At 33.1% G+C, this 24,766-nt stretch overlaps 4 protein-coding genes across 8 annotated transcripts; 1 reads left to right on the forward strand and 3 right to left on the reverse strand.

Moving 5' to 3' along the window:
- Window positions 1-696: 696 nt before the first annotated feature.
- LOC114410185 (methylesterase 17-like) lies at window positions 697-4,017 on the forward strand. Of its 2 annotated transcripts, none has more exons than XM_028374016.1 (4): window positions 697-1,062; window positions 1,224-1,364; window positions 2,751-2,885; window positions 3,529-4,017. In XM_028374016.1, the coding sequence occupies exons 1-4, from the start codon at window positions 817-819 to the stop codon at window positions 3,820-3,822; spliced, it is 816 nt and encodes a 271-aa protein (XP_028229817.1). In that variant the 5' UTR covers window positions 697-816; the 3' UTR covers window positions 3,823-4,017. The 2 variants fall into 2 exon arrangements, with proteins under 2 accessions (XP_028229817.1, XP_028229816.1); XM_028374015.1 differs by having other exon boundaries at window positions 714-1,062; window positions 2,748-2,885.
- A 2,737-nt stretch (window positions 4,018-6,754) lies between these two features.
- Window positions 6,755-12,020, reverse strand: LOC114410186 (probable inactive receptor kinase At5g58300). Of its 4 annotated transcripts, none has more exons than XM_028374020.1 (5): window positions 11,679-12,020; window positions 11,433-11,513; window positions 11,200-11,255; window positions 8,462-9,865; window positions 6,755-7,628 (listed from the first exon to the last, which is right to left on the reverse strand). In XM_028374020.1, the coding sequence occupies exons 4-5, from the start codon at window positions 9,750-9,752 to the stop codon at window positions 6,997-6,999; spliced, it is 1,923 nt and encodes a 640-aa protein (XP_028229821.1). In that variant the 5' UTR covers window positions 9,753-9,865; window positions 11,200-11,255; window positions 11,433-11,513; window positions 11,679-12,020; the 3' UTR covers window positions 6,755-6,996. The 4 variants fall into 4 exon arrangements, with proteins under 4 accessions (XP_028229821.1, XP_028229819.1, XP_028229822.1 ...); XM_028374018.1 differs by having other exon boundaries at window positions 8,462-9,871; XM_028374021.1 differs by lacking the exons at window positions 11,200-11,255; window positions 11,433-11,513; window positions 11,679-12,020 and adding an exon at window positions 10,235-11,145.
- A 3,333-nt stretch (window positions 12,021-15,353) lies between these two features.
- Window positions 15,354-20,110, reverse strand: LOC114410187. The gene is made up of 3 exons (XM_028374022.1): window positions 18,925-20,110; window positions 18,475-18,747; window positions 15,354-15,963 (listed from the first exon to the last, which is right to left on the reverse strand). The coding sequence occupies exons 1-3, from the start codon at window positions 19,393-19,395 to the stop codon at window positions 15,694-15,696; spliced, it is 1,014 nt and encodes a 337-aa protein (XP_028229823.1). The 5' UTR covers window positions 19,396-20,110; the 3' UTR covers window positions 15,354-15,693.
- Window positions 20,111-20,449: 339 nt separating this feature from the next.
- Window positions 20,450-22,962, reverse strand: LOC114410188 (60S ribosomal protein L10). Its single transcript, XM_028374023.1, has 4 exons — window positions 22,826-22,962; window positions 21,267-21,768; window positions 20,890-20,971; window positions 20,450-20,699 (listed from the first exon to the last, which is right to left on the reverse strand). Exons 1-4 carry the CDS (start codon window positions 22,833-22,835, stop codon window positions 20,622-20,624), a joined length of 672 nt encoding a protein of 223 aa, XP_028229824.1. The 5' UTR covers window positions 22,836-22,962; the 3' UTR covers window positions 20,450-20,621.
- Between the last annotated feature and the right edge of the window lie 1,804 nt (window positions 22,963-24,766).

Here is a 24,766-nt window from a genome sequence, read left to right on the forward strand (position 1 = left end):
ATTGATTTCCAATGCATATGAACAGAATCGTTACTTTACGTTGAGTTTCAAGGTTCGCTGCAACATAATTCTAAGCGGCATAGACTAATTTGTCTTTTTATTTGGTATGTATAATATAATTACTTAAAAAATCTTTAAATTAATAATTATTAATTTATCGATAAATTAATAACTCTCTAAATTAATAAATTTCTCCGATTATTAATTTATAGAATTTTAACTGTATATGATATTCAAATGCTTTGTTATTTATTAAAATACCACATCATGTTCATTAAAAAGGAAATAAAAGTATAAAAAAATCCAAAAAAAATGTAAGAAAATATTTATTTTAATTTTTATTTAATATATATTTCTCCCAATAAATTTCTCTGTTTTCTTTTCTCTCTTTAATATTAACCTTTTTATTACATAAGTGCATTTTCTTTTATTAATCATTGTTGAAAAAGATTTTTTTCAAGATACTAAATTGAAATTAAACTATTGTACAATTTCAATCCTGTGAGTGCACCCTACGCCAGTGTTATGCAAGACTGAGTTATGCACCACAGATGTAATGTAAGCTATCAATCAATTTAGACATTTTCAAAGTTCTGACGATGAATGGAAATGACCCCAAGCCAAGAGGGAATATATATATATATATATATATATATATATATATATATATAAACCTCTGAATATCCGAATAATATTAAGAAGGAAAGTTACAAAGATAAACGTCATTACTTCTGCTGACCCTTCAACGCATACTATTGATTGTTATCCTATATATTCTCACTCACCAGCAAGGTTGAAAGCAAAACGATAGTGACCATGCCTAAGAGAGTGGAAGGAGTTGTTGCCATGAAGCAGCACTTTGTGCTTGTACATGGCATAGGTGGAGGAAGTTGGTGCTGGTACAAAATCCGGTGCCTTTTGGAGAATTCAGGCTGCAAGGTCTCATGCATAGACCTCAAAAGTGCTGGAATTGATCAATCTGATGCTGATTCCGTGCTATCTTTTGATGATTACAATAAACCACTTATGGATTTCATGTCTGATTTGCCTGAGAACGAACAGGTGGTAATTTGGTATCAATTATATATGTTAATTTTGGTCCCCCCCTACCCCTTTATGTGTCTCTTTCTGCACCTTATGTCATGTGGGAATATGTGATTGCATAGAGTGGCAACATCAACCTGAACTCAACGTGTATCAGTGATGTGATTTGGTTGCTATAGGTTATATTGGTGGGGCACAGCGCTGGAGGGTTGAGCATTACTCAGGCCTGTCACAAGTTTGCAAACAAGATTCGTTTAGCTGTTTATGTGGCAGCAACTATGCTCAAGTTCGGATTCCTGACCGATCAAGATCTTAAAGATGTGAGAGAATCCTTTCCTTTTCATTAACTCTCTTGTTTGTTCTTATTCTTTGTTTGTGTTGGTTTGCTAACAAGATTATTTGAATTCATTCTTCCCCGCATGCTTCTTCTTTGAAATTTGAGAGGTTTTGTATTATTTAGGGTGGAATGAGTACTATCATAGTTAAGGTATCGTTCAGTAGAGTAGAAAGAAATGAAATTGAATTAAAGCAGGTCGTAAAAGCGTGGGATTTATACCAAATTTTAAAACTTTCCTCTTATTTCTTTGCTACTTTTTACACAAGAGAACACTACCTTAGGGGGCACCATAAACTTGGGGCTAGAGATATATATAGGATATGATATATGACAGTGATGTGTATTGGCTTCCATTATTGTTGTTGTTGTTCAGTGTCTCTGGAATCTTGAAGGTTTTCCAGCAAGGACGGTGCTGATGCTCTCTCTCAAAATAATTGGTTGCCAACTGTCTTCAAAAACAGATTATAGTTCTTAGCCAACTCTGAGGCTCACCAAATTATGCTTCTACCTACTCCCAAAATTTTCTCAAGAATAGCACCATATGCAAACAAATCTGCAGCTGTTATGCAATATCTGAGTTTGTTTGTTTTTCTTTTTTTAATAGGGAATTCCATTCATTTCTCTATTCACGTTATCCACCTCTTTTCTTTCCTTAATTTGTATTGGACACAATTCTTCTTAATTTTTTTTAGCTTATTAATGGAATTATCAATTTAGTCAATGACCTTTTGCTACTCACCTTGCCTCTTTTTCAGGCTTTTACAACAAACTAGTTGTAATTTAATAATGGTCAGTAAAATGGGCAAGACATTCTGACCCGGACCCGGGTTTTTTATGGTTTGTTTTATATTTACTTAATTCTGAAAAATGATGAAAAGAAATCTAATGTTAACCAACCTCCTATATAAAAGCCTAAAACTAAAATGTGTACTAAGCAAGCTAATTGTCTATTTAAAATCATTATAGCAACTTTAATAAAAAATTTCTTCTATCTGTCTATTTCACTGATCAATTATCATCAATAATTATGTGTCATCTAAACTCCTATAATATGTAATCCTTGAATTAATCATTGTAAGCCTTTGGAGACAAGAGAGTCAAATAAATTTCTTGCTTTCTTTTCGTTCCCTCAATCCGACAACCCTGTTTATTCCACAGATCCACTTTGTCCTCAGGAGGTAATAAATAGTAACAAAATTTCACTGTGTTCAATGTACCACTTATCATTGAAAAGTAGTGACAAAAAATTCACGAGCCTAATTAATTAGACTATATGACAGAATAGTAGCTAGTTTTTTTTTTTTTTTTTGTGCCAGTGGTAAATAATGGATATAATATAAAGTTTTCTTTTCTGGTTTGAATGAAGCAGGGGGTGCCTGATTTATCCGAGTATGGGGATGTGTATGAGCTGGGATTTGGATTGGGACATGATAAGCCTCCAACCAGTGCTTTGGTGAAGAAAGAATTTCAACACAAAATCATCTATCCTTTGAGCCCTCACGAGGTACACAAATACAATAATAATATCTAACTACAAAAGAAATAAAAAGGACATGCTAATGCCATGCTATGTTGCATGCAGTGCCAAAAAACCTGTTTAACTCAGTTTGTCACTTTCTAGGTGCATTGGGGCGTAGGGTACCCCACATGACATGCTTTGCCCTATTGTTAATTTCATCCTCTGCTTTTGCCATATGTAGGACCATTTATGGCAATTTTAAAAAATATTCTCTTTTTTTCTGGCCAGTGTTTCTAGTTTTCCACTTATCCTAAGCTGGAAGAATTTTAATTACTGATACAATAGATTACAAAGTGATAATTTAAAACAGTGGTACAATGTTATTTAATTACAAAACCCGATGTATATATAATAGATATGTTTGTTAATTTTTATAATAATATAATATCTATCCGAAAAGTCATATAATAATATAATAATATAATAACTATCCGAGGTTGTGATATTATTTTACACTTTTAATACATCAACCTTAAATTCTTAAGTTATTAGTGAACATGTATATCGTATGCATGTGATTTTGTTGGGTAGCGTTTGTGGCAGCAACCTAACCTAGCTGGGATTGCGTGCACTGTACATAATTGAACTGTGACCAATGTAAGGAATGAATAGTGCAATGATGGGTCAGGATTCGACATTGGCCGCGATGCTGTTGAGGCCAGGGCCATTGCTGGCATTGACGAGTGCTCAATTCAGAGAAGATGGTGATGGTGATGGTGAAGTGGAGAAGGTTTGCCGCGTGTACATAAGGACAAGGCATGACAAGGTGGTGAAGCCAGAGCAACAGGAAGCCATGATAAAGAGGTGGCCACCATCCACTTCATATGAACTCGACAGCGACCATAGCCCCTTCTTCTCCACCCCATTCCTTCTCTTTGGCTTGCTTCTTAAAGCTGCTGCTGCCTTGGACGCAATTAACTAGTTCAGGATTGGGCTTCCATGCATGCCTTTTCTTCGTTGCTCTCCAAAAGTTTCATGTGGGTAATTAATTTCATAAATATATCTAGTTTTATACGTTGGTTGTAATTATCACTAATAATATATGAATCACTATTCTATGTAGTTGTACCAGGATTTGTATTGCATTAAAAATGGAAGTTTCTATTACTTGGCTTTATTTCTGGTAATAAAATAATCAAATATATGTGATTCATACACAAAAAAAAAAAAGGAGACGAAAAATACTGGTTAATGAAATATTAAATATTTAACTAGTATTCTTTCATTTTTATTTATTTAATTTATATTATAATAGAAGATGTTATCAAAACTCAAGTGAATTATTCACTCGGTCAGGATTTTACAAACTAAGTTTAGTATTATTACATAAAAAATTAAAATAACACTTATTAAGAATATGAAGAAAAAAAAATTAATATTACATTAAAAAAATTAAATATAACGTTTATTTTGAGATATTCTTTTTTTTTTAAATGTAACACTTATTATAAATTGGAGATATTATAACACTGAAAATAAAGAAGTTCAACTGTGATTGTTAATTCAATGATAGGCTTGTAGGCATCCAAGTTACAGCCTTTCACGCTGAGATGAGAAGACAAATGGAAAACCTTCCATGCTAGTTGGTAACCATCCTTATCATCTCACACCTGTAAATACAAAAACTATAGTTAAATATCTTCCTCATCCTAAAATATTGTTACTTTGTTGAAATTTATATTAACTTGAGCATAAAGTCTCTACAAGTATCCCTGCCTTAATTCATCATTCTCAACTGTAATAAGAATAGCAATTTACCAGAGAAACCCTTTATATATTCAAGAGTGGGCTTGGTATTTTCGGCCACCTCGTATCAATTTACAAATTCAAATAATTAACAGTATGACTAAATTTTCTTTAAAAAAAACATGACTAAATTTTATTTGTTAACTAGCCTAAAGAATTTATATTTATGTTTATATAGTAGAAGACATGCCTATTTATTATGAGTTAAAAAATATAGTTTTAAAGTGAAAGAAGAACTTGAACAAAGAAAAAGAAAAAAGAAAAAAGAAAAAAACTCTGATGGTATAAAATTCAGAATAAATTGAAATGAGTGGCGACCAATTCGATTAAAAAAAAATCCATGTCGACTGATACGGGGATATATAGTTGAGTGTGGATGAAAACCAAGTGATCTAAAACTAGTTACCATTCTATTTCCCCCTTATCACATGGATTTGTAGAAAAAGGAAAAATGTAAAATGGCTAAAGCAGAAAAGTGTCTCTGGGATTGCTTGCTCATGTAACATCACAATGGATTTATAGAGGGAATCTTACTGTCTATCCTTATCAAGTTCTGTTAAACGTCCTATGCATGACATGCACCGCATGTTCTTTAAAATTGATAGGTGCTGTTTGCATAACCATTATGCTAACGAATTTAAACAAAATCAATTTAGAGATTACTATGCTTGGGTTTAAAAGAGAAGACAAATGTGAAGACAATTTAAGATGGGAGGTACTTATTAACATGTCGAGAACATTTTCTTCTTAAAAAAAATGGAGAAACACATCAAATTGCCCCATTTTAAATATGGGACTTCAACATTGAGTTGGAGAAACACATATTGCTTTCTAATTTATCTAGGCATTATTTTTATTTAATGTGAGACTTTTAATATGTTTCATTTTTCTCATGATTATCTGTTATGTAAAATTTTCAATACCTCTTTTATCTAAGTGTGACCAACCACAAAATAGGATACAGACATTGAGCTGATGCTATGTTCCTTCAGCTTAGGACCCACTAGCTCCAGAATTCATGTGGTAAGTTGGCCGTCGAATGTGAGGGATGGGTCATTCTGTTCAGCAATGAGCAGGGCTTATTATGGTCCAAATATCATTCAATGACATGCGAATATTTGTTGATGAAAAATCTTATTCATAAGTATGGAATGGTCTGAATTATCTTATCTAAATCCATAATAATAACTTTGCTGGTAGTTTTCGAAACTAATATAAAAAGTCATGTAAGGAAATACAGTATTATGTAATCTTTTATTTTTTGCACATGGAGATGTGATGCGAGCATATAAGTAAATAAGAAAAAAAAAACAAAAAAGTAATTCAAATGTTGAATATTATCATTGCACTGAATTTTTCAAAGCCCATTCCAATCACTATCTTTTTATTAAGTCAATTTTTGTATACGCATTAGTGCAATTCTATTTTCATGTCTTGTACAAGGGGCAGCACTTTTATATAGCCAGGTTAGTTTGCTTTCTAAGTTTTTTTAATATTTAGTATTTCATTAAATTTTTAAATGTCTTTATAATTTTTATTTTATTTAACAATGTTTTTATATTTCTAAAAAAAATAAAACTAAGAACCTTTTTTCAAGCTAAGTTTCAACTAGATAGATTCCTGCTAATTATAAAAAAAGGCGTAAACATTATAATTTTTTTTAAAAAATGAATATCTAAATTTTATTTGTTTTTAGTGGAAAAAACTAAAATTCTAAAGCAAGTATAGTTTAGGAATGGAGGGCATAATACATTCAAAATAATTATGGAATAGGTATTTTAAAGCACTTCATAGATAAGTGTACTCTTTTCAGAATATCTATTCACCGTACCTAAATATCATAATTCTCGAATGCCTATTCTGTAATATATTAAAAAATAGTTACGAAACATGTGTTCTGGAATTAAATAATGCAGGGTATTTTGGATGTCACATGAAGATTTTAAATGAGAAGGGGTGCAAGATGATTTTTATATGGTGTAGGAAGAAAAGGCCCACTGTCAGCCCTCTCTAGTTATATTCGGCTTTGCCCCCATATCCGAAATCTCATCTTGTTCAGGCCCAATTCTTCTGGGCTAACAGTTCCTTAAGTATTTTCCGAAAAGAAATTGAAAGGAAAATGAATACTTGAATTATTTCCACCGACTGAATAGCCAAAAGTGACATAGCTCAGAACGTAACAAATAATGTGAAACATGAAAAAGAAGCTTTTATGGCCAACACGAATAAAAACATCATCATGAATAGTATTTTACAATGATACATGCTTATTTGGTTGAGGGCATGCAAGCAAAACACAATATGAGGAGGCAAGAGAAAATTTGATTACTCTCCCAAGAAATGCACTTGATCATGGTGTTGGTGTCTGCACATTAGAGTCAGATTCATGAGAGGATTGCCTGTGGTGGTTCTTCAACTCAGGATGCTTAATCTCCTCCAACATTCTAACAACTTCATCCATTCTAGGCCTATTATCAGACCCCTTAGCCACACATGCCAGTGCAATCTGAAGCATCTGCACCATCTCCTCTTCAACATATTGCCCTCTCAGAAGCTCCTCATCAAACACTTCAGCAGTCCACTCCTCTCTCACAACAGACCTCACCCACCTTGGAAGATCAACCACATCTTCATAGCCAGGGTACCTCAAAGGGGTCTTCCCTGTCAGCATTTCAAGCAGCAGCACGCCAAAGCCGTAGACATCAGACTTGTGACTGATCTTCTTTGAGTCTGTGACTTCTGGAGCTCTGTAGCCATTGGCTCTTGACATGGTTGCTGGAGTGTTCATTAGAGGCGGCAATCCCACATCGGAGATGCAGCCGTCCAGTTCTTGGGTTATGAGCACATTGGTTGACTTGATGTTGCCATGTGAGAACTTTGGACCCCCCTCTGAGTGGATGAAAGCTATTCCCCTGGCAGCTCCTAGCAAAATTTTCACTCTGGAGTCCCAGTCTAGTGGGCTTCTTCCTGCTCCCCTGTTTCCTATTGTTAGAATTGAAGTTGGCAAGTAGTACATGTGACAATTAGTTTTAGTTCCAACAGTAACATAAGCAAGGCATTCAAAGCACAATTTGGAAAATGTTAAATATGTCGAGTAAAAAGTATATGCAGTGATTGTAAAAGACTTTTACATTGTTATGTAATCATGAACTGGTATGAATGATAATGTGTAATTACAATAGAAATCTTAAAAATCATAAAGATGATTTTTGATTGATTGGATGCATAAAATTTGAGAAAACATGTTATGCAATGAGAGAGTGCAAAGTAATATTATACCGTCATCTAAATATAAATTTCTGTGTATGATAAATTTATTGACTTTTATGACAACTATCTCAACAGTCATATTAATAATCATTTCTTATTGAATGACAATATAAAGTGCTTTACACTTTAGCTCTATTAAACTCATAAAATTTTCTGCACTGCTGACATATAGAAATTAGACTAAAAAAATCTTTACTACCACTCTACCTGAAAGGCTGAAAATATAAACATGCATTGATGAGCTATTTTAATATCAAGAGTCAACGCTCTTATAGTCTTTGTGTGTGTGTGTTGAGGGGTTTTCTAACCATATTGGCATGAAATCACCCATGACATCGTGGAAACAAGTTGGTTATACTGTAATTGTCAGTTCCACTTCCTATTTGAATTTAATGAACAATGATTGATACTGAGAAAAGTTGATTTATCGTAGTTTAGTTAAAACTGAGAGACTCGTGTAGAATCATAAAACATGTTTTTTTTTAAGTTAGAATCATAAAACATGTTATTTTGAAGAAAATGAGAAGATTTTTGTCATCACGTACCATGCAACAAGAAAAACAAGCTGCCACCTGGCATGTAGTTGTAAACCAGAAGTTTCTCATCTTTGGAATAGTAATAAGCCCTTAGTGGCATCACATTGGGGTGGTTTCCAATTCTCCCCACAATCTGCAACTGCTGCTCAAACTCCTTCTTTCCTACCACAACTTCCTTCAACCTTTTAACTACCACTGTTGTTCCCTCCTCCAAAACAGCCTTGTATGCTGTTCCATAACTTCCTTTTCCAAGAACTTCAGCTGAAGCCTTCAGCAAATCCTCAAGGTCAAAGCTGTGAGAGGAACCTTCAAAGAAAAATAGCTTGTTCTTTTCAGCCCCTTGCACTCCACTCCCAAAACTCTTTGAAACCTCAGTCTTTCCAGCACAAGAAGCCTTTCCTTTCAGTATGCCACTGCTTTTGCTGTTTTTCTTCTTCTTCAAACAGAACACTACAACTATTAAAGAGATGAAGGCAATGACCCCAATGACTAGAGCAAGTATAGTAACTAGGCCAAAGTTTTCCTTATGGTGTGTAGCATTTTGGTTTTGGGTGGCTGGTGGAGTGAGTGGCTCGTAATCAGTGGAAGGAGATGGAGAAGGGGAGATTGTAGAGCAATGATTGAGAGGTGGCCCGCATAAGAGAGCGTTCCCAACAAAAGAAGTGTAAGGGAATGCCTTTATGGAGTTTGGAATTGAGCCATTCAAGTTATTATAGCTCAAGTTCAAATGCTTGAGACTTGGAAGGTTGAAGTCAGGAATAGCCCCAGATATGGAATTGTTTTGGAGATACAACCAAGTGAGTCTTCTAAGGTTCTGAAAAGCTGGTGGGATGGTGCCAGAAAAGGAGTTAAAAGAAATGTCCAATGTCATGAGTTTAGGGGTCACTGGAGAAGGAATTAGGCCAGAGAAGCTATTGTGCTGAAGGTATGCAAATTGGAGTGAAGGAATGGAGAGTACATTAGAAGGAAGACTTCCTATAAGTCCATTAGAATGAAGACTCAGGACCCTAAGAGCATCTAGTTTTCCTATGCTGTTCTCTGGAATGGTCCCGGTTAATCCCATCCCTGGAAGATGGAGGCCTACGACACGTGTGCCGTTGGAGTTGCATGTCACACCAACCCATGAGGTGCAAATTGAAGCAGAGTCATTCTTCCAGTTGAGCCTTGGGGCATGTGGGACACTTGAAGCAAACTCCAAGAGAGCATGTTGGTCAGAGTTCAAGTCAGCTACTATCAGGCCACAGAAGGACAGTGTGGAGCCTAATAGAACAAGTGCAACAATAGAGAACTGCAACTTCATGGGTATATTTTGGTGCAAAATCAAGGTAAGTGATAGTTCCAGTTTCTGAGCTTAACTTTTCTTCATTCTTTCCTGGTCTGGCTTTGGAAATTGGAGCATGTTGTTAGCTAATCCTGTAGCTAGGAAAGTATAATATATTCGAAGTTAAACTTCATACAAATGGAGACATTGGGGTAAGCATGATTGCATGAACCTAGGACCTAGTCCAAAATCAGTGATATTGTAATTTTTAAACCGAAGCAGCACTTAAACAAGAATTGATAAGTTTACGGGATGAAAGGGGCAGGAAGAACACATTATGAATTTAGAAATCATAGAGGGTTGAATTAAAAAATTTGAACTAATTTCTATCTCTAAAAATTTGAATTTTAGGATGAAATTTTTTGTTGTTTATGCAGAAAACTGAAAACATCATTTATTGCAGCTTTTGAAAAGAAGAAAAAAAAAACAAAACAAAACAACACAGACTCATTCATGCTTACCATTTACAAATTAAGGGGACTTCCTTCTTTCAGATGCATCAGCATTTTCTTTCTTTCAATACTTGAAGTGTTATGCTGACTCCTCCATTTAAAAAGAGAAAGTAAAAAAGCCAAAGGTTTGTCTATGAACTTTAAATAATGGAGGACTAAAGTGCATTTTTCACTGAGAATAAAGAAATTGCCTCACAAATCGGTGCTGATATGTTTCAGAAACAACCAAGAAGGGAGAATTGAAAAAAAGAAAACAAAGGGAATTGTGATAACTGAGAATCCAAGAAAAAATAGAACTGAAAAAGAAAAGGCTAAAGTTTGATTCTCCAATGTACTTTATGAAGAAAAAGCATTCTTTCCCTAAAGTAGCCCTCATTCTCAATTTAAAAAAGATCAACATAAATCATTGGTGTTGATTTCTCATTTTTGCCACCTTATCTGGGTCAGTGAAAACTGCAGAAAGGCCATTTCGAAGTACAGAAGAAAACTATTTGGTGAATCAGGTTTAGACACGCACAGGAACCAAAGATAATTAAAGGGATGCAGATGGGTCAAGTATTGCATTAAATAACTCAAAGCTAGCATAGCATCAGCATTTCAACAAAAACAACTACCTGATTCCTCCACTTAAAGCAAACAAAACAAAAGATTTGTCCATCATCCCAATTAAAGCAAACATTAAAAATAAGTCATTAGAGAAAGAGATTGAAGACATAACTGTTCACACTAGAAAAATTCTCCAGTTTGTAAGACATATATAACCCAAAAGAGACTTAAAACTTTAATCATGAAGAAGGATAAAAACTTTATGGGGATCATGATCCTAGAACAGTTATGTGGTGAATTATAACTATGACCAACAGTAGTAACCGGAATTTTCTATCTTTAATAATGGATACTGTCAAATTAAGTGTTCCCTAGCTAGTGAATGCAAGTATTCAACATGGAATTTGAAGGAAGTGAGAGATATTTACCTTGGCATGAAATTCAGTTCTGAGAGGTTGAGAACACATCATAGAGTGAAGCATCACTGCACAAAAAATGAGTAAGGAAATATTTCATCGAGGTGAAGAAGAAAGCAAGTTATTAAAGCAAAGCACAGTATGAAATGAAGCGCAATAGGACTTGACTATTTGTGCTTAAAAATCTAGTATGACTTGTAACTTCAGAATTGGAAGGGAGCTTAGTTTCTCTTAAAGTTACTTACAACTCAGCACAATTGGAGTTGGTAGCATCAGACTTGGCATTACAGTTTTGCCACTAATAAGAATCTGATTTCTTCTCATTTCTAGAGATTCACACACGTCAAAAAAGAAAGGGTCAGCTGAATATGTCTTGGTGAAAAACCGAAAAATACTTTCCTACTAACTAGTACAATGACAGCAATAATGAGGGAGTTAACCAGAAAAGTCTTTTATCTAACTAACTGTAGTACTAGTACATTAATATCCACCTGCTGCTGTTGAAAATGGCCCAACATAAAAGGAACAATGCATCGATTGTGTAGATCTAATCGTATGAAAAGAAGTATCAAGGCGACAAGAGCATAAATAAGGATTTGCTGACATGAAATTGAGTAAACCACTGAAGAACCGTATGGTAGAGTACTTTCAAAAATTCCACTGCCGCATCATTATTACCCTCACTCAACAAGACTGAGATATTAACTCTTCCATTTCTATTTACAGTCAAAACTTTCAGCGTACTCCAAGTCCCTCAGATATAGTAGGGGACAAAATTGTTTTGGCAAGGGGTATGAGCCAATACTCTTTGTCAAAACTAGCACTAAGGAGTAAGGACTGCCCCTAATGGTTATGATTGAATTGTAAACCTTTTGTGAAGGAGCAATTACAGGTTCAAAAAGAGGAAAATGATTGAAATAATAGCATGTTTTGAATTCTTCTTCAACATCAAAATCCATCATAATGGTCCCCCTTGAGAATTAATTAATTAAAACAATAGGGAACCATGGTGGGCACTTTAGCATATTGCACACTACTAACTTATTATCGTATAGGCCATGATCAGGTATTAATGAGGGGAATGAGCTTAGCTAAAACCTTCCCTTTGTTAACTAGTTTTCAAAACTCATTACATTGATTATGAATATTTTGATGATTACTTATTGTCATCTTCCAAAGTGTATTGTATTATGGTTTGACAACAGAGAAGTAAGAAAAAGACGACCATTCATGAACTAGGAATAGGATAAAGGTGTTGAACAGAAACTAAACATTTAAAATTGGCACATATTGGCTGTGTTTGTGAGAGGGACTTGACTATAATGGGGCCAACCGTGTAATGAGTTATTCATAAAAACACGAAGAAGGTAGTTGGCTGTTACAGAACCATTTGAAATCCTTTTCTCCCTTCTACACTATGTTAATGCTATTTTAGCTATAGGTAAGCTGTCACTCATAACTCATCGTGTCAACTTGAATCACCGTTGACACATCTTTATTTGAAATTTTAATAATTGGGTGTTTAAGAGAGGATTTTGATAATTAAGCAGCAATTTTTACATTGCATGTAGTATCACATTAGTGACGATATTGACAATTTTATACTGTGGATCAAACTAGCAAAGAATTATTCTAATTTAATTAGTGATTTTGAATTTGGACTTTTAAGTATGTAACTATTTTAATATTTGGAAAGAGAAAATTATGATCTAAAATAATCTTACCCTACTCCAGTAAAATTACATAAAAATTACATGTATTTCATGAAAAAACAAAAAAAAAATAGTGATGATATGCTTTTGGGAAGTTGCATGTTTTCCTCTTAGTTTATTTTATTGAAAAGATGACGTCCCAAAAAGGTTCTCATAATGAGAAACCTCTATAGAAAATTAATTAACACGTCTGTATAGAAAATTATAATTCATCAAGTTAGTTCCTGATTATCTGTTGAGCATTTCCATGCTAATGCTTACTATAGTACTTAACCGTGACACAGTTATATATATGTTCAAATATCTAAAGAGCAATAATTTTTAAAACGGAATTTCAAGAAGGGACGTGAGGCTCGACAGATAGTTGAGGGGCATATAATATAGCTATGAGACAACTAAGATAAGTGCCTCATTAATATCAAAAGCAACTAGACTAGTCCATTTTTTACTTCTATTTCAGACACGGTGGCGGTGCAGGTGTACGGAATATTTGAGCAATCACACACTGGAAAGGCCTTTCTCTCTTAAATTCTTCAATTCCTAACAAAACTTTCATTCTGTACATGTGCCTATGAATAGGAATGAAAATATATACTCCAATCCTATAAAGTTAGTTAGAATTAAGATTGAAAATGAATATTTATTCGTATTTTTTTTGGAATGGATGGGGTATTATAGTACTTACCTCATCTCATACATATATATGTCATATATTTTATATAATAATATAATTAAAATGTTACTTAAATATATAATTTATAATTTATATTATACATATAGTCTTTTATAAAAAAAAAATCATATTTTCCTAATTTTATGACTAACAATAACAATCTAACACAAAATAATGATCTCATCTCAACATCGTTATATTAGATTTGTTTCAGATTCTATTTAAGGATATTGAACTACTATTTATTTTTATCTATAAATTTATGACTTTGTTGAGAAATTATTTTAAGATTGACTTTTAATTGTGAATTGATACTTTATGTTGTTTGGTGCTTCAAATTAGTGGTGTAAATTTCTACCTATTTAATGATTGTTGTTTATTTATGACTTAAGTTTGGACGAATCATGTTTGTTTGTTTATATATATATATATATATATATATATATATATATATATATATATATATATATATATATATATAATATTTTTTGGTCTTAATTATAAGAAACATAAAATTATTTTATCGTTAAATTTTCTTTTTACCCCTGATTAATTAATGATATGCAGTCATTTTTTTTATGAAAATAGGTGCATTTATCCAGCTAGCAACAAAACAATGTATACTTATTGATTTTAAAAAAAATATCTTTAAAAAAGAATTACCTCTTAACTCATTTAATGTTATGGATAGTCTTAGAATAAAATTAAAAATTATAACAAATTAACTAATTTAATCACTTATATTAATCTTGATCAATTAGATAATTGTTCCTTATATATAGGACCATAGATAGTATTATGTGTGGATGCTTCTAATATTATGTTTGAATTACATAGAGTAAAATTTTAATTTGCTTGTAGTATTTTTTTTTAATCAATATATTTTTATTGATGATTAACTTTATACATAAATAAAGTCTGAGTCATGAGTGTTGGCTAATATGAGTATATAAGTATCCCATAGATAAAAAATGATAATTAAAGTTATTATGCATGCAAAAATAAGGTCAGATATAAGTATTTTTTTAAAAACACCAATATAGAAACAAATACTATATGAGCCTACTCATATTCTATCCATTATCTTTCCTACCTATGAAGCTGTTGTTTAATGCTTATCATTCGTTTGATTTCATATTCATTGATAGTTAAGTTTTTTTTGTTCAATATTGATATTTGAAGTTATGTCATACAAATTAAGAAATAATTAAGTGGCATATACTTGATAAAAATACCTTTATTTAATCTTCTTCCAACTAAATCATAAATTGCATTTCAGATTTTCATATTTTTTTTATTTCCTACTAAATCATAAATTGCAGTGTAACATCAATTCTCTTTATTCTAAATAGGACTATATCTGGAAAATTATTCATTAGGTCTTTAGGTTTTTTGTTTCGACCGAAGGTCTTTAGTTTTTAAATACATCAAAGTTTCAAACCAAAATGAAAAAAGTTAGACATCAATAGATATGGCAAGAAAAAAAAAAACCTCTTGCTATGTTTTTCATCAAAGGAAAGAAAATAAAGAAAAAAATTAAATGAAAGGAGAACCTAAAAGAAAATCTAGTTTTTTTTATACTTTTCTCTTCAATTAAACAATGAATTTTTTCAAATTTTCATTATTTTACCATTTTCTTGCTTTACACCCAAAACATACGTGAGTTACAATTTTTAACGCTGCACTGTATATTTAAACCTCTTGCTGAAATTCTAAGTGTGAGCTACATTTTTAACGCTGCACACTGAGAATCCTTTGGATATTGGAGGAAAGTATAAGAGTACTAGAAACAACTTTCCATTCAAGGGGAATGGGCCAGGTGGGTCAAAATTTAGGTTCCTGAAATGACATCCAACCATGGCAGATAGTAACTATATCGTAGACAAGGATTATCCACTTGAGACAAGGCTACATCGAAACCAACAAATGCCGAGTCCATTCCAATGCACGTTGATCCCTGTCAGCTTTATTTTCAGATAAACTTGGTCATTTGTGGTACAAGGGTTTCTAAATCTAGGGAAAACTCGAACTGATACAAAACAAAATGTGTTTAAACAACATCAACCTCCTGTAATCAACAAGAGAATAAATCACAAGAGAAACATCACGAAAGTCTATCCACTAGGTGCCACTACTCTTTTCAAGCTTTTCAATCTCTTCATGCTCCTTTCTTTCAGCCTCTTGCCGTTCTCTTTCAGCATCTTCCTCTTCCTCAATCTCATCAAGATCATCAAATTCCTTGGTTGCTGCCATTGCTCTCACTACAGGGTCTCTTAGCTCAGATATTATCCCCCCACCGACCCTGTACTCTTCTTCATTCCCAATTAGATACAACCGCTGGTCTGGACCAGAAGCCATGGGAACATCAACAGCCAGCAGCTTCATATGATACTGCGTGTGAACATAATGGTAAAGGCTAAGTAAGCAAACCCTGAAGTACCAATTAACTCTTTTACATTTATTTTTCTCGAGACTAATTCTTACTAATTCCACCATATAACTATTGCGGGAAACAAAGAGGCTAGTTATGTTATGCAGAAAACAACAAAACGTTCTATAGGTAGTACTTAGATAAGGGATGGGCACAAATATAGGCAACTACCTAGGGGGATGAAGACAGAAGGACCCAGTTGAAAGAGGAGCCAAAGTCGAACACTAAAAAATGTTATGCAGCCTTTCAAATTCTATAAATTGGTACAAATTTTCTCTGTTTTTTAATAATCACTAGCATCACTTCAGAGAAAAGCATTATCATAATAAAAAATAAATTAAAAAAAATCTAAAGCTAAAATCTACTTGATTGCACTAAGTTTTTCTATTTGAATTGAAGGTAAGTACTAAAATAATATTAAAAATTGGCATTGTACGACTGCCATCAGTAGAAGCCAGAAAAACCTCATTACAGTGAGTGCATAGTGTGAGGAGGGCGGTAGAATTACTGGATACTTAAAAACAGTTTTTTTTTCCAGGAGGGCTGCCAAAGTGCTTCCTAAATTATGAGTGCAGCCATTACTAGCCCATGCTAGATTTCCATTTTCTCTATATAGACAGAGCAGATAATTAAGCCCATTAATTCTGGTTAATATTCTTAGGCCAAGCACAATCCTACTTCGGAAATGAAAAGAGAAATTAAGAAGATATACTGAAGATCAGAGATACTACCTAAACCTGTTCTAAAGTAACTCGGGGGACATTGCTGGAAACAAACCCATGTTATTTGCACATATAACAAACTTCTTAGGGAATATCTAGAGCATGCATTTATCTTCAAAGACTTGGACTGTACTTTCAGTTCGGCGAGAATTTTAGACTAGAATTAAACACTATTTCATCCATCCTAATCATTAAACCAAAAATAGGATTTAATAATCACAAAATAATATATGTTGAATTTAATTTTGTATTGTGAAAATGTTATAATCACAATAAAGCAAATATCAACAGAAACATTGGCATCAGGAAGTGAGATACTTCAAAACAATCAACCGATCCATAGAAATAAGACATCATTCACTGCATTTGAACCCTTTAGAATGTAACTTCAAAATAGAAATCCCATCACAGTTGGGTCTTTCAGTATCGCCTCAAAAGCTTTAGTTCTCATTAAATTTCTGCTCTGCTCTCACTTCTTTTAGATATATCATAACATATGCATACACAAAAAATTGAAGCAAGTCATATTTACAACACAAAATGATCAACATCATGATACTTCTATAGATATCTAACTATGTCAGTGTATTACTTCTCAGCTCTGGGTGATTTGATGAACACCAGAATCCAGATCCCCCTCCTTCTGCCAGTAATGCAAGATTCAGGTTAAAGCATGTTTTTTTTCTCATTAATATTTCTTCACGAATCCATCCTAATTGAGGTAACAGAGAACCAATGGCCATAGCATCCCTGCACAGAAAACTCTTCTGCTATCCTATGATTTTTTTTATAGATATAAAAGAAGAAATTTCTAAAGACAGAGAACTAAATTACAAGGAATTTAGACCATAAGGAATCCTCCTGTGGGAAAAAGTATGTAGCCGACCCCATCTAGTGGGAAAAAGCTTGGTTGTTGGTGTTATTGTAAACAGACACACACACACCTGTTAGGTAAATGCTTTTAAATAAAACCTGCTTTACACCAAATTAGAAGCTAAATGCCTAATAAAGCCCTAATCAGCTGCAGAGCCAAAGAAAACTCCCTCCAAACATGAGCATTATGCTCCAAGACTCCAACCGAATGTGCCAAAAAGTACGTACCATATATTGCACATTACCTTAAAGATTTAGTTCAATCTATGCTCACTGAAGCATATACTATTATCAATTTATCATATGCAACATCAAACTCATCCACAACAAGCCAAGTTTTGCAAAATAAACCACCCAGATACATATACATATCTTCCTGTGCGGACATACATAAAAGAATCCCTCATTTACATTAGTAACTACTGTATCAATCTATTGATTAATTTGATTTACAATATGAAAAATAAAAGTAGAAACTCTATATAAAAATGTTTGAAGCTGAGATTCCCTGTACATACTCAAAGCGAGATATTTTGTATGTTTATATTTGGTTGCTTACATAGATCTTGGGTTGGGAAATTTATCATCTGCATTCATAGACTGAACGAAATCTGATGTAGTTATTTTACACAGATGAAGGTGGAAATACTAATCACCAGGTATGAATTTTTGCAAGAAATCAATCTAGGATGTAAGTATGTAACTAGCAATTCTCAAAGACATGGAACAACAAAATGTACCTAAATCAACAACATTAGTAATATTTGAAGTAAATATATGATTTTGAGACAGATAAGAGAAACAACAAATGCCAACGTAAGACTATCAAATTCTGTTAAGTAATTTACTAACATAAACCGAGGTGAGTTGATTTACCTGGCCCTTCTTTTTCTTGACTTCAACACTGACTAGACCCTTTTTCTCAGACCCTCTTATGGGGAAAATGAGAAAACACCGTCGGCCCCTAACACTTGGCTTGAACTTCTTTACAGTGAGCCCACCCCCTGACATGACATAGGCTCTCAAATCAGTTCCAGAAAGAGGGGCACCCATAACTTCAAGAATCCCAGCCGACGTGTTAAGTTTCGTCATGGCCATTCTATAGGCTTTATCCGGGTTGATCGTGAGCCTCGCACGGATATACAAGCCCTAAAAGACACAACACACATATAACAATTAGACAATGCTGCATCCCATACACCATTCATTCATTCATAACAAGTTCCACCAGCAGCAGCACTTTCAATCCAAAATGAAGGAGCCTAGAGCATGTATTGAATAATAATAATTGAAGTAGCCTAGAGCATGTGAAAGAACTTAACTTACAGTAAAAGCAACGATAGCAGATGAAAGGGCAAGGAAGCCATACTTGGCCATGCCTTCGGAGAGTCCAACGAAGAGGTTAGCGATCCCGAAAAGGATCCTCCACAGAAAAGCGCAGAGGACAACGCCACCGGCGCCCCACAGAAAGAGAGTATTCCTCTTGAAGAACGCCTCGATTTGCAGCCCAATTGCCTCGCGGTAACGCGAGAAGGCCGAGGTCACCGTGGCGGCCGGTTTATCAAATACCTTCTGCGCAAAGCCTTTGTCGAAATTGGATGAGAAGAATCGGAAGGTGCTATTGCCGAGGCGTTGTTGCGGGTGGAACACAGGCGAAGAGGCGCGGAACGCGGCGGCATTAGAGAATGAGGGTTTTGATGCAAATGAAGAATCGGCGACGGCGGGGCGGCGGAGAGGGGAGCGCTGGTTGGTGGTGCCGCGGAGTAGTAGAGCTCGGAATTGGGTGATTCTTGACATTTGCGTTTCTGATTAATTTTTTTTTTCCAATTAAACGCAGCAGTGCACTTCACAAAGCCACTCCTGTCGGGTCAACCCTTTCTATCTAAATCTAACTAACATCCCCGGCTGCGCGACCCGACCCGTTAACAGCCAGTAATAACTTCAATCAATGGAGGTGGAAGAAAACGTGCAGAAGAAGACAGGACTATTTCGTAATCGTGCATTTCTACCATGGGACGGTAACTTGGTTTAAACATTTTTTTCTTAATGGTAACTAATTGGATTTCTTTCATGGGAAGGTATTGCCTCAAAAGCCAAGATTATGGTCAATATGTGGCTATTTTTTTGGAGACACTGATCTCTTGGACAAGTTCCTAAGTAACTTCCTATTACAAAAGAAACTGTAAGCTTTTAATAAAGAACTAAATCTTGTGATGATCCAATTGGTTATTACTTAAGTTGTAGTCAACCATGTATGATTAAATACCAATATAAAATTTTGATTGCTGTAACTTTTTGCTATTTTTATCCAAGTCCAAGCAACCTGCTAACTGTTAAGCTGGAGCATACTATTTGACTGCAGAGAATTCTGTACTTCCTGTTTTTTTTGTCATGCTAAATGCTCTCATCCTCGCTTAACTACGTTTGCACTTTGCAATCTTAAAATAAAATGAAAGAATTTATTTCATTTATTTATAAACGAATTCTTGTATGTAAGTTTTGGGAATTATATATTCATTTAAAAACCCAACTAACTATTGTCTTCTAGTATTTCATGATTTGCATCCGTTTCATAGAACCGTGTCTGAAACACCTATGGATGCATTGAATGATTCCTGATGTGGACTGTGGACTTGAACCCAAATTTCATCCTCTTTCCCAGACAAACTTTCGTTTTTTCTAACCTGCTCGGTCACTACATCAATGATCGCTATTATGTTAATAGCAAAGAGGATGAGCAACCGCTTGTTTTCACTGGAGATACAATGGTGGTAAGCTTGTCTGATCGGGTCTTAATCTTAACTTTCTCATTAAGCAATTATCAATCGCCAAACAAAATCATCAACAACAATGAAATACCAACAAAATATGACATTCATTCCATTTAAGATGGTTCATAAAAGATTAGATAAACTTAACATAGTTTAATAGTTTAATACTACGAGTAGAGCAATTAAGAAACTCAAATTGAGTCAAACACAACTATTGTGGTCAAAGCCCACTGTTTCCATGTAACAAGCCATCTAAGCAGTAGCAGTAGCACTAGATAGAAAAGCTTGTCCTGGTTGACGGTTTGCCAGTGGTCCATGGCACCCAAGAAGCTGCAAGGCCACGAGAAGGAACTTGTAAATTAGATAAGCTAAAAATAACTTTTAAAAAGATCAATTGAATGCAAAATATGCTTCAAACAAATCCAGATCCAAGTATAAATAAACAAATAAATGTCTTCAAGCATGAAGAAAACAACATGCAGTGAAATTTCATCCACATGCAGGTGCAGCTTTCCATTACCTTAGCATTCACACCATCAGGCACAATCCTGCTCTCTGACTTGTACTTGAGATAATCAGCACGGCTAAACTTGGTGAAACCCCTGAACAAGCATTTAAAACAACTACAGTTAAACCAAATATGTAAAAGAGTCACGTAGGACAAAGGACCAAAATAAAGAAACTAAAATCAAATACTTGACAAAACAGGTAGTAATCACAACCCAATAAAAATACAAGTTTTTTTTTTCAGGAAATATAAAATATATTGCTCATAATTCAAATCAAGGTACAATGGCAAAAACCCAACTCAAGTCTAAAACTGATTTAACTGATCTATAAGTATTCATGTTCAGAAACAAAAGCTTACTGTCAAAAGAATTAATAATTAATACATACCATTTCCGGCTAACTATGATCTTCTGACGACCAGGGAACTTAAACTTAGCACGACGAAGAGCCTCCTGTGCATGATGACTGTTGCTGTCCTTGCAGCGGACAGAAAGAAGAACCTGACCAATGGCGACTCTAGCACATGTTCCCTGTGGCTTTCCAAATGCACCTCTCATTCCAGTCTGAAGCCTATCAGCTCCAGCACATGAAAGCATTTTGTTGATCCTAAGAACATGGAATGGATGTACTCGGACTCTCAAGTGGAAAGCATCTTTTCCAGCAAATTTCGCCATATATTTGTTGCATGCAATTCTAGCAGCTTCCAATGCTTCACTTGAAACATTTTCTTTTTCCCAGCTAACCAGATGAACACAGAAGGGAAACTCATCAACACCTTTCTTCTTCATACCAACATCATAAATTCTGATCTTAGGATCAGGAACACCACGGCAAAAGCGTGATTTGGGGTATGGCTTGTTTTTTATCTGCCGATAACACCTTGCAGGCCCTAAAATCATACACCATTCGTCATTCCCATCATGCCATGAATATGACACATAAAAAGTCAATCCTTATTCATTCTGACACCATTTTCAATAATTACAGTATACAAACACATATTATCATTCAAGTGATTCAACCATGATACATAGGACTGCACTGTAGTCACAGAGAGAACGCAATTAAAAAGAAGGACCTCCTAACTGATATCAATACTATAAAGCTCTAAATACAAATAACATTGAGCAAAACATACGAGTCATAAAAGGATTGATAAACAATATACCATTGTAAGACTAAGTACTACACAATTGACTTGATAGTGGTTTTTCAAGGAGAGAATAAAAACTGTGTAAAGGAATAAAAAATGACATGTTCTTGAAGCATGAACCCATAAGCAACAGCAGACATATACCAATAGTGTAACTCCTCATGTAGGAGTCTATGATATGTAACTTTCAGGCAAGGTTATCAAGCAAGGATGACCATGAACACAAAATTAAAGGGTATACAAGCTTCAATAAATGGACTTAGAAATCACAAAATATGCGTTTAAAATCTTAAGAAAACAATTAATCTACTTGAATACATTGATTAAACCCATACAATATATGGCCACAAGACGATGTATTCAAGTTACAACCACCTCCAAGTTATGTCAAATTTTAAATAAACAAAACAATCAGACTGCCAAACCAATTATTAACCGGTTTTCTAAATCAAACAAAAAACATGGAATTCCTCGGTAAACAGAATTGCACATATCATAAATTTCATTTACGCTTATAATCAACGCGCTGCCTATCATAATATCCACCAACCACAAACCAAATGCAACAAGGGAGCTTCCAGGTTCAAACAAAAAAACTAAAACGGCTAAAATTATTCTCGCTTTGCATACAAAGATTCAACATATCGTTATACAAAGCATATTTCAATCTAGCTATCCTTCGAATCGAATGAATCCTCAAGATCGAAGAACAAAAAAAAAAACCCAAAACGCATACGCAACTACGAATGCAATATCATAATCATAATAGATAACAAGGAATAGAGATGCTTACTCCTCCCCATTGCGACGTCTCTCTCTGAAACGCGGTGTGTTCAAGCTGTGCACGGAAGAGGGAAGACCTAAATCTAATAATAACCCTCGCAACGATGCTACATAAGTAAATTTGATCTTTGCTTATGGGCCAGCTTCTGTTTCGGCCCAATCTAAATAATGTTAAATTTCGTTGCTTGCCTGTGAAAGAAAATGTTGTAACCAAAAAGATAAAAAATGAAATATTAAATTTATTTTATTTAAAACTAGTGCAAAATGAAATTAAATAGTATTAATTTTTTTTACTTACGTATAAAAGATGACACTAAATGGGTTATTTCCTTTATAACAGTTATAGATGATTTATTTGAATTTTAATTAATAATTTCTTTAAATTTTAACTTAAATATATTTGTAATTTGTAATTGTAAAGTTCTAACTTTGTTTCTAGTTCTTATTTGAACATTTCATTTAAAAATTAAAATATCTAATTTAGTTTAATCTGTTTTAAACATTAAAAACAATTTATTTTATTAAAATGAATATTAAGATTAAAAATGAAAAATAAAGATTAAGGGATTGTTTGTTTTATAGAATCATATTATATTCACATGAATCATATCCCAGGTATGAAATGACTAGGAATATTATTCCTGCATATATTTAAAATACATGTTTGGTTATATTTTAGTATTCTTAGGATTATTTTTTAAAATTAAAGATAACGTAGGTAAAAAATAAACTAGCTTAATATCTTATGTCTTGCACGGGTATTAAATTTATTTATTTCATTTATAGGAGTAATTTTTTATATTATTTTAAATTTTAATATATTTAAATTTTAATAAATATATATTAGTATATATGCCAATTTAAATATATCTATATCTATATCTATATATATATATATATATATATATATACTTTAAAAAAAATTATTATTAAAAGTATTGTCCTAGATAGAATTTTCTTTACTTTATTAATGTCTTATATATTTCATTTTGACTTTCTAACAATAAAAAATGATTTTTAAGAATTAATGGATTATTTGTTAACGTCAAAAAGTTTAAATTACGATTTTTTAATAGTGATTGAACCAAATATTCAAGAAACGTATAATTAGACTAATTGAATAATTATTTTATATTTATTATAATAGAAAAAATCATTTTTAATATTTAATGGGTTGATGAACTGATTTTTAATGTGATTGTAAAAAAAATATTTGAATTGATTGCAGAGAAGAATAAAAGAAATAAAATAAATTAATTGCATTTAGTATCCATTAAAATCTGAATATTCACAGAATGGAAATTAAAAAAATAGAATAAATATAAAATCTAAATGTTCTAATTAACATGGTTATAATAATTATCATAGTTATATTTGTTTGAATTAAAAATAAAATAATTTTATTTAATATATTTTGGAGGAAATAAATATGCAATTATCACACCAACAAGTCGTTTGTTTCGAGTAATCATGAACTTGATCTCCTTAGATCTTAGGTTTTAATTTTATGAATGAGAAAAATATGTTTGAAAAAGGATAACTACTATGTATTAAATTCTCAATTTTCATGAAAATATTTCCATTTCCATCCCTCTTCATGAAAATAATTAAGAAAAACATGAAAAAATATAATAAAAAAATAATACATTTTCAGAAATCAACAATATTCAAAATTAATAATTTTTTAAATTTTATAATAAATATGAGAATGTTATATTTCTATGCTTACATATCAAAAATAAACTTTTAATTCACCGAAGATAAAACACTTTAAAAGTAAAAAGTAGAAGGTACTCTATTTTCAATTTTAGAAACCAAAACCATGTTTTGGGTCAAAAGGGGACAATAATTTCAAATTAATACTCATAAAGAGGTAAGTTATACAATATTCTATAACTTTTGAATATAAAATCATAAATTATTTCATGACTTTTATTTTTATTTATTTTAT

The sequence above is a fragment of the Glycine soja genome, chromosome 4 (genome assembly GCF_004193775.1).
Source record: "Glycine soja cultivar W05 chromosome 4, ASM419377v2, whole genome shotgun sequence".
Taxonomy (NCBI): Eukaryota; Viridiplantae; Streptophyta; class Magnoliopsida; order Fabales; family Fabaceae; genus Glycine; species Glycine soja.

What these genes read in the sequence shown, in the direction of transcription:
- LOC114410185 (XM_028374015.1), top strand. Translation starts at nt 817, where the DNA reads ATGCCTAAGAGAGTGGAAGGAGTTGTTGCCATGAAGCAGCACTTTGTG. An exon ending in CCGATCAAGATCTTAAAGAT is followed by an intron (nt 1,365 to 2,747) that starts GTGAGAGAATCC and finishes GTTTGAATGAAG; the next exon opens with CAGGGGGTGCCTGATTTATC. An exon ending in ATCCTTTGAGCCCTCACGAG is followed by an intron (nt 2,886 to 3,528) that starts GTACACAAATAC and finishes ATGATGGGTCAG; the next exon opens with GATTCGACATTGGCCGCGAT.
- LOC114410186 (XM_028374020.1), bottom strand. Translation starts at nt 9,752, where the DNA reads ATGAAGTTGCAGTTCTCTATTGTTGCACTTGTTCTATTAGGCTCCACA. An exon ending in CTTGTTTTTCTTGTTGCATG is followed by an intron (nt 7,629 to 8,461) that starts GTACGTGATGAC and finishes TTCTAACAATAG; the next exon opens with GAAACAGGGGAGCAGGAAGA.
- LOC114410187 (XM_028374022.1), bottom strand. Translation starts at nt 19,395, where the DNA reads ATGTCAAGAATCACCCAATTCCGAGCTCTACTACTCCGCGGCACCACC. An exon ending in CTGCTATCGTTGCTTTTACT is followed by an intron (nt 18,748 to 18,924) that starts GTAAGTTAAGTT and finishes TGTGTCTTTTAG; the next exon opens with GGCTTGTATATCCGTGCGAG. An exon ending in TCAAGAAAAAGAAGGGCCAG is followed by an intron (nt 15,964 to 18,474) that starts GTAAATCAACTC and finishes GTTCACACGCAG; the next exon opens with TATCATATGAAGCTGCTGGC.
- LOC114410188 (XM_028374023.1), bottom strand. An exon ending in ATCATAGTTAGCCGGAAATG is followed by an intron (nt 20,972 to 21,266) that starts GTATGTATTAAT and finishes ATGCTTGTTCAG; the next exon opens with GGGTTTCACCAAGTTTAGCC. An exon ending in CTGATGGTGTGAATGCTAAG is followed by an intron (nt 20,700 to 20,889) that starts GTAATGGAAAGC and finishes GTGGCCTTGCAG; the next exon opens with CTTCTTGGGTGCCATGGACC.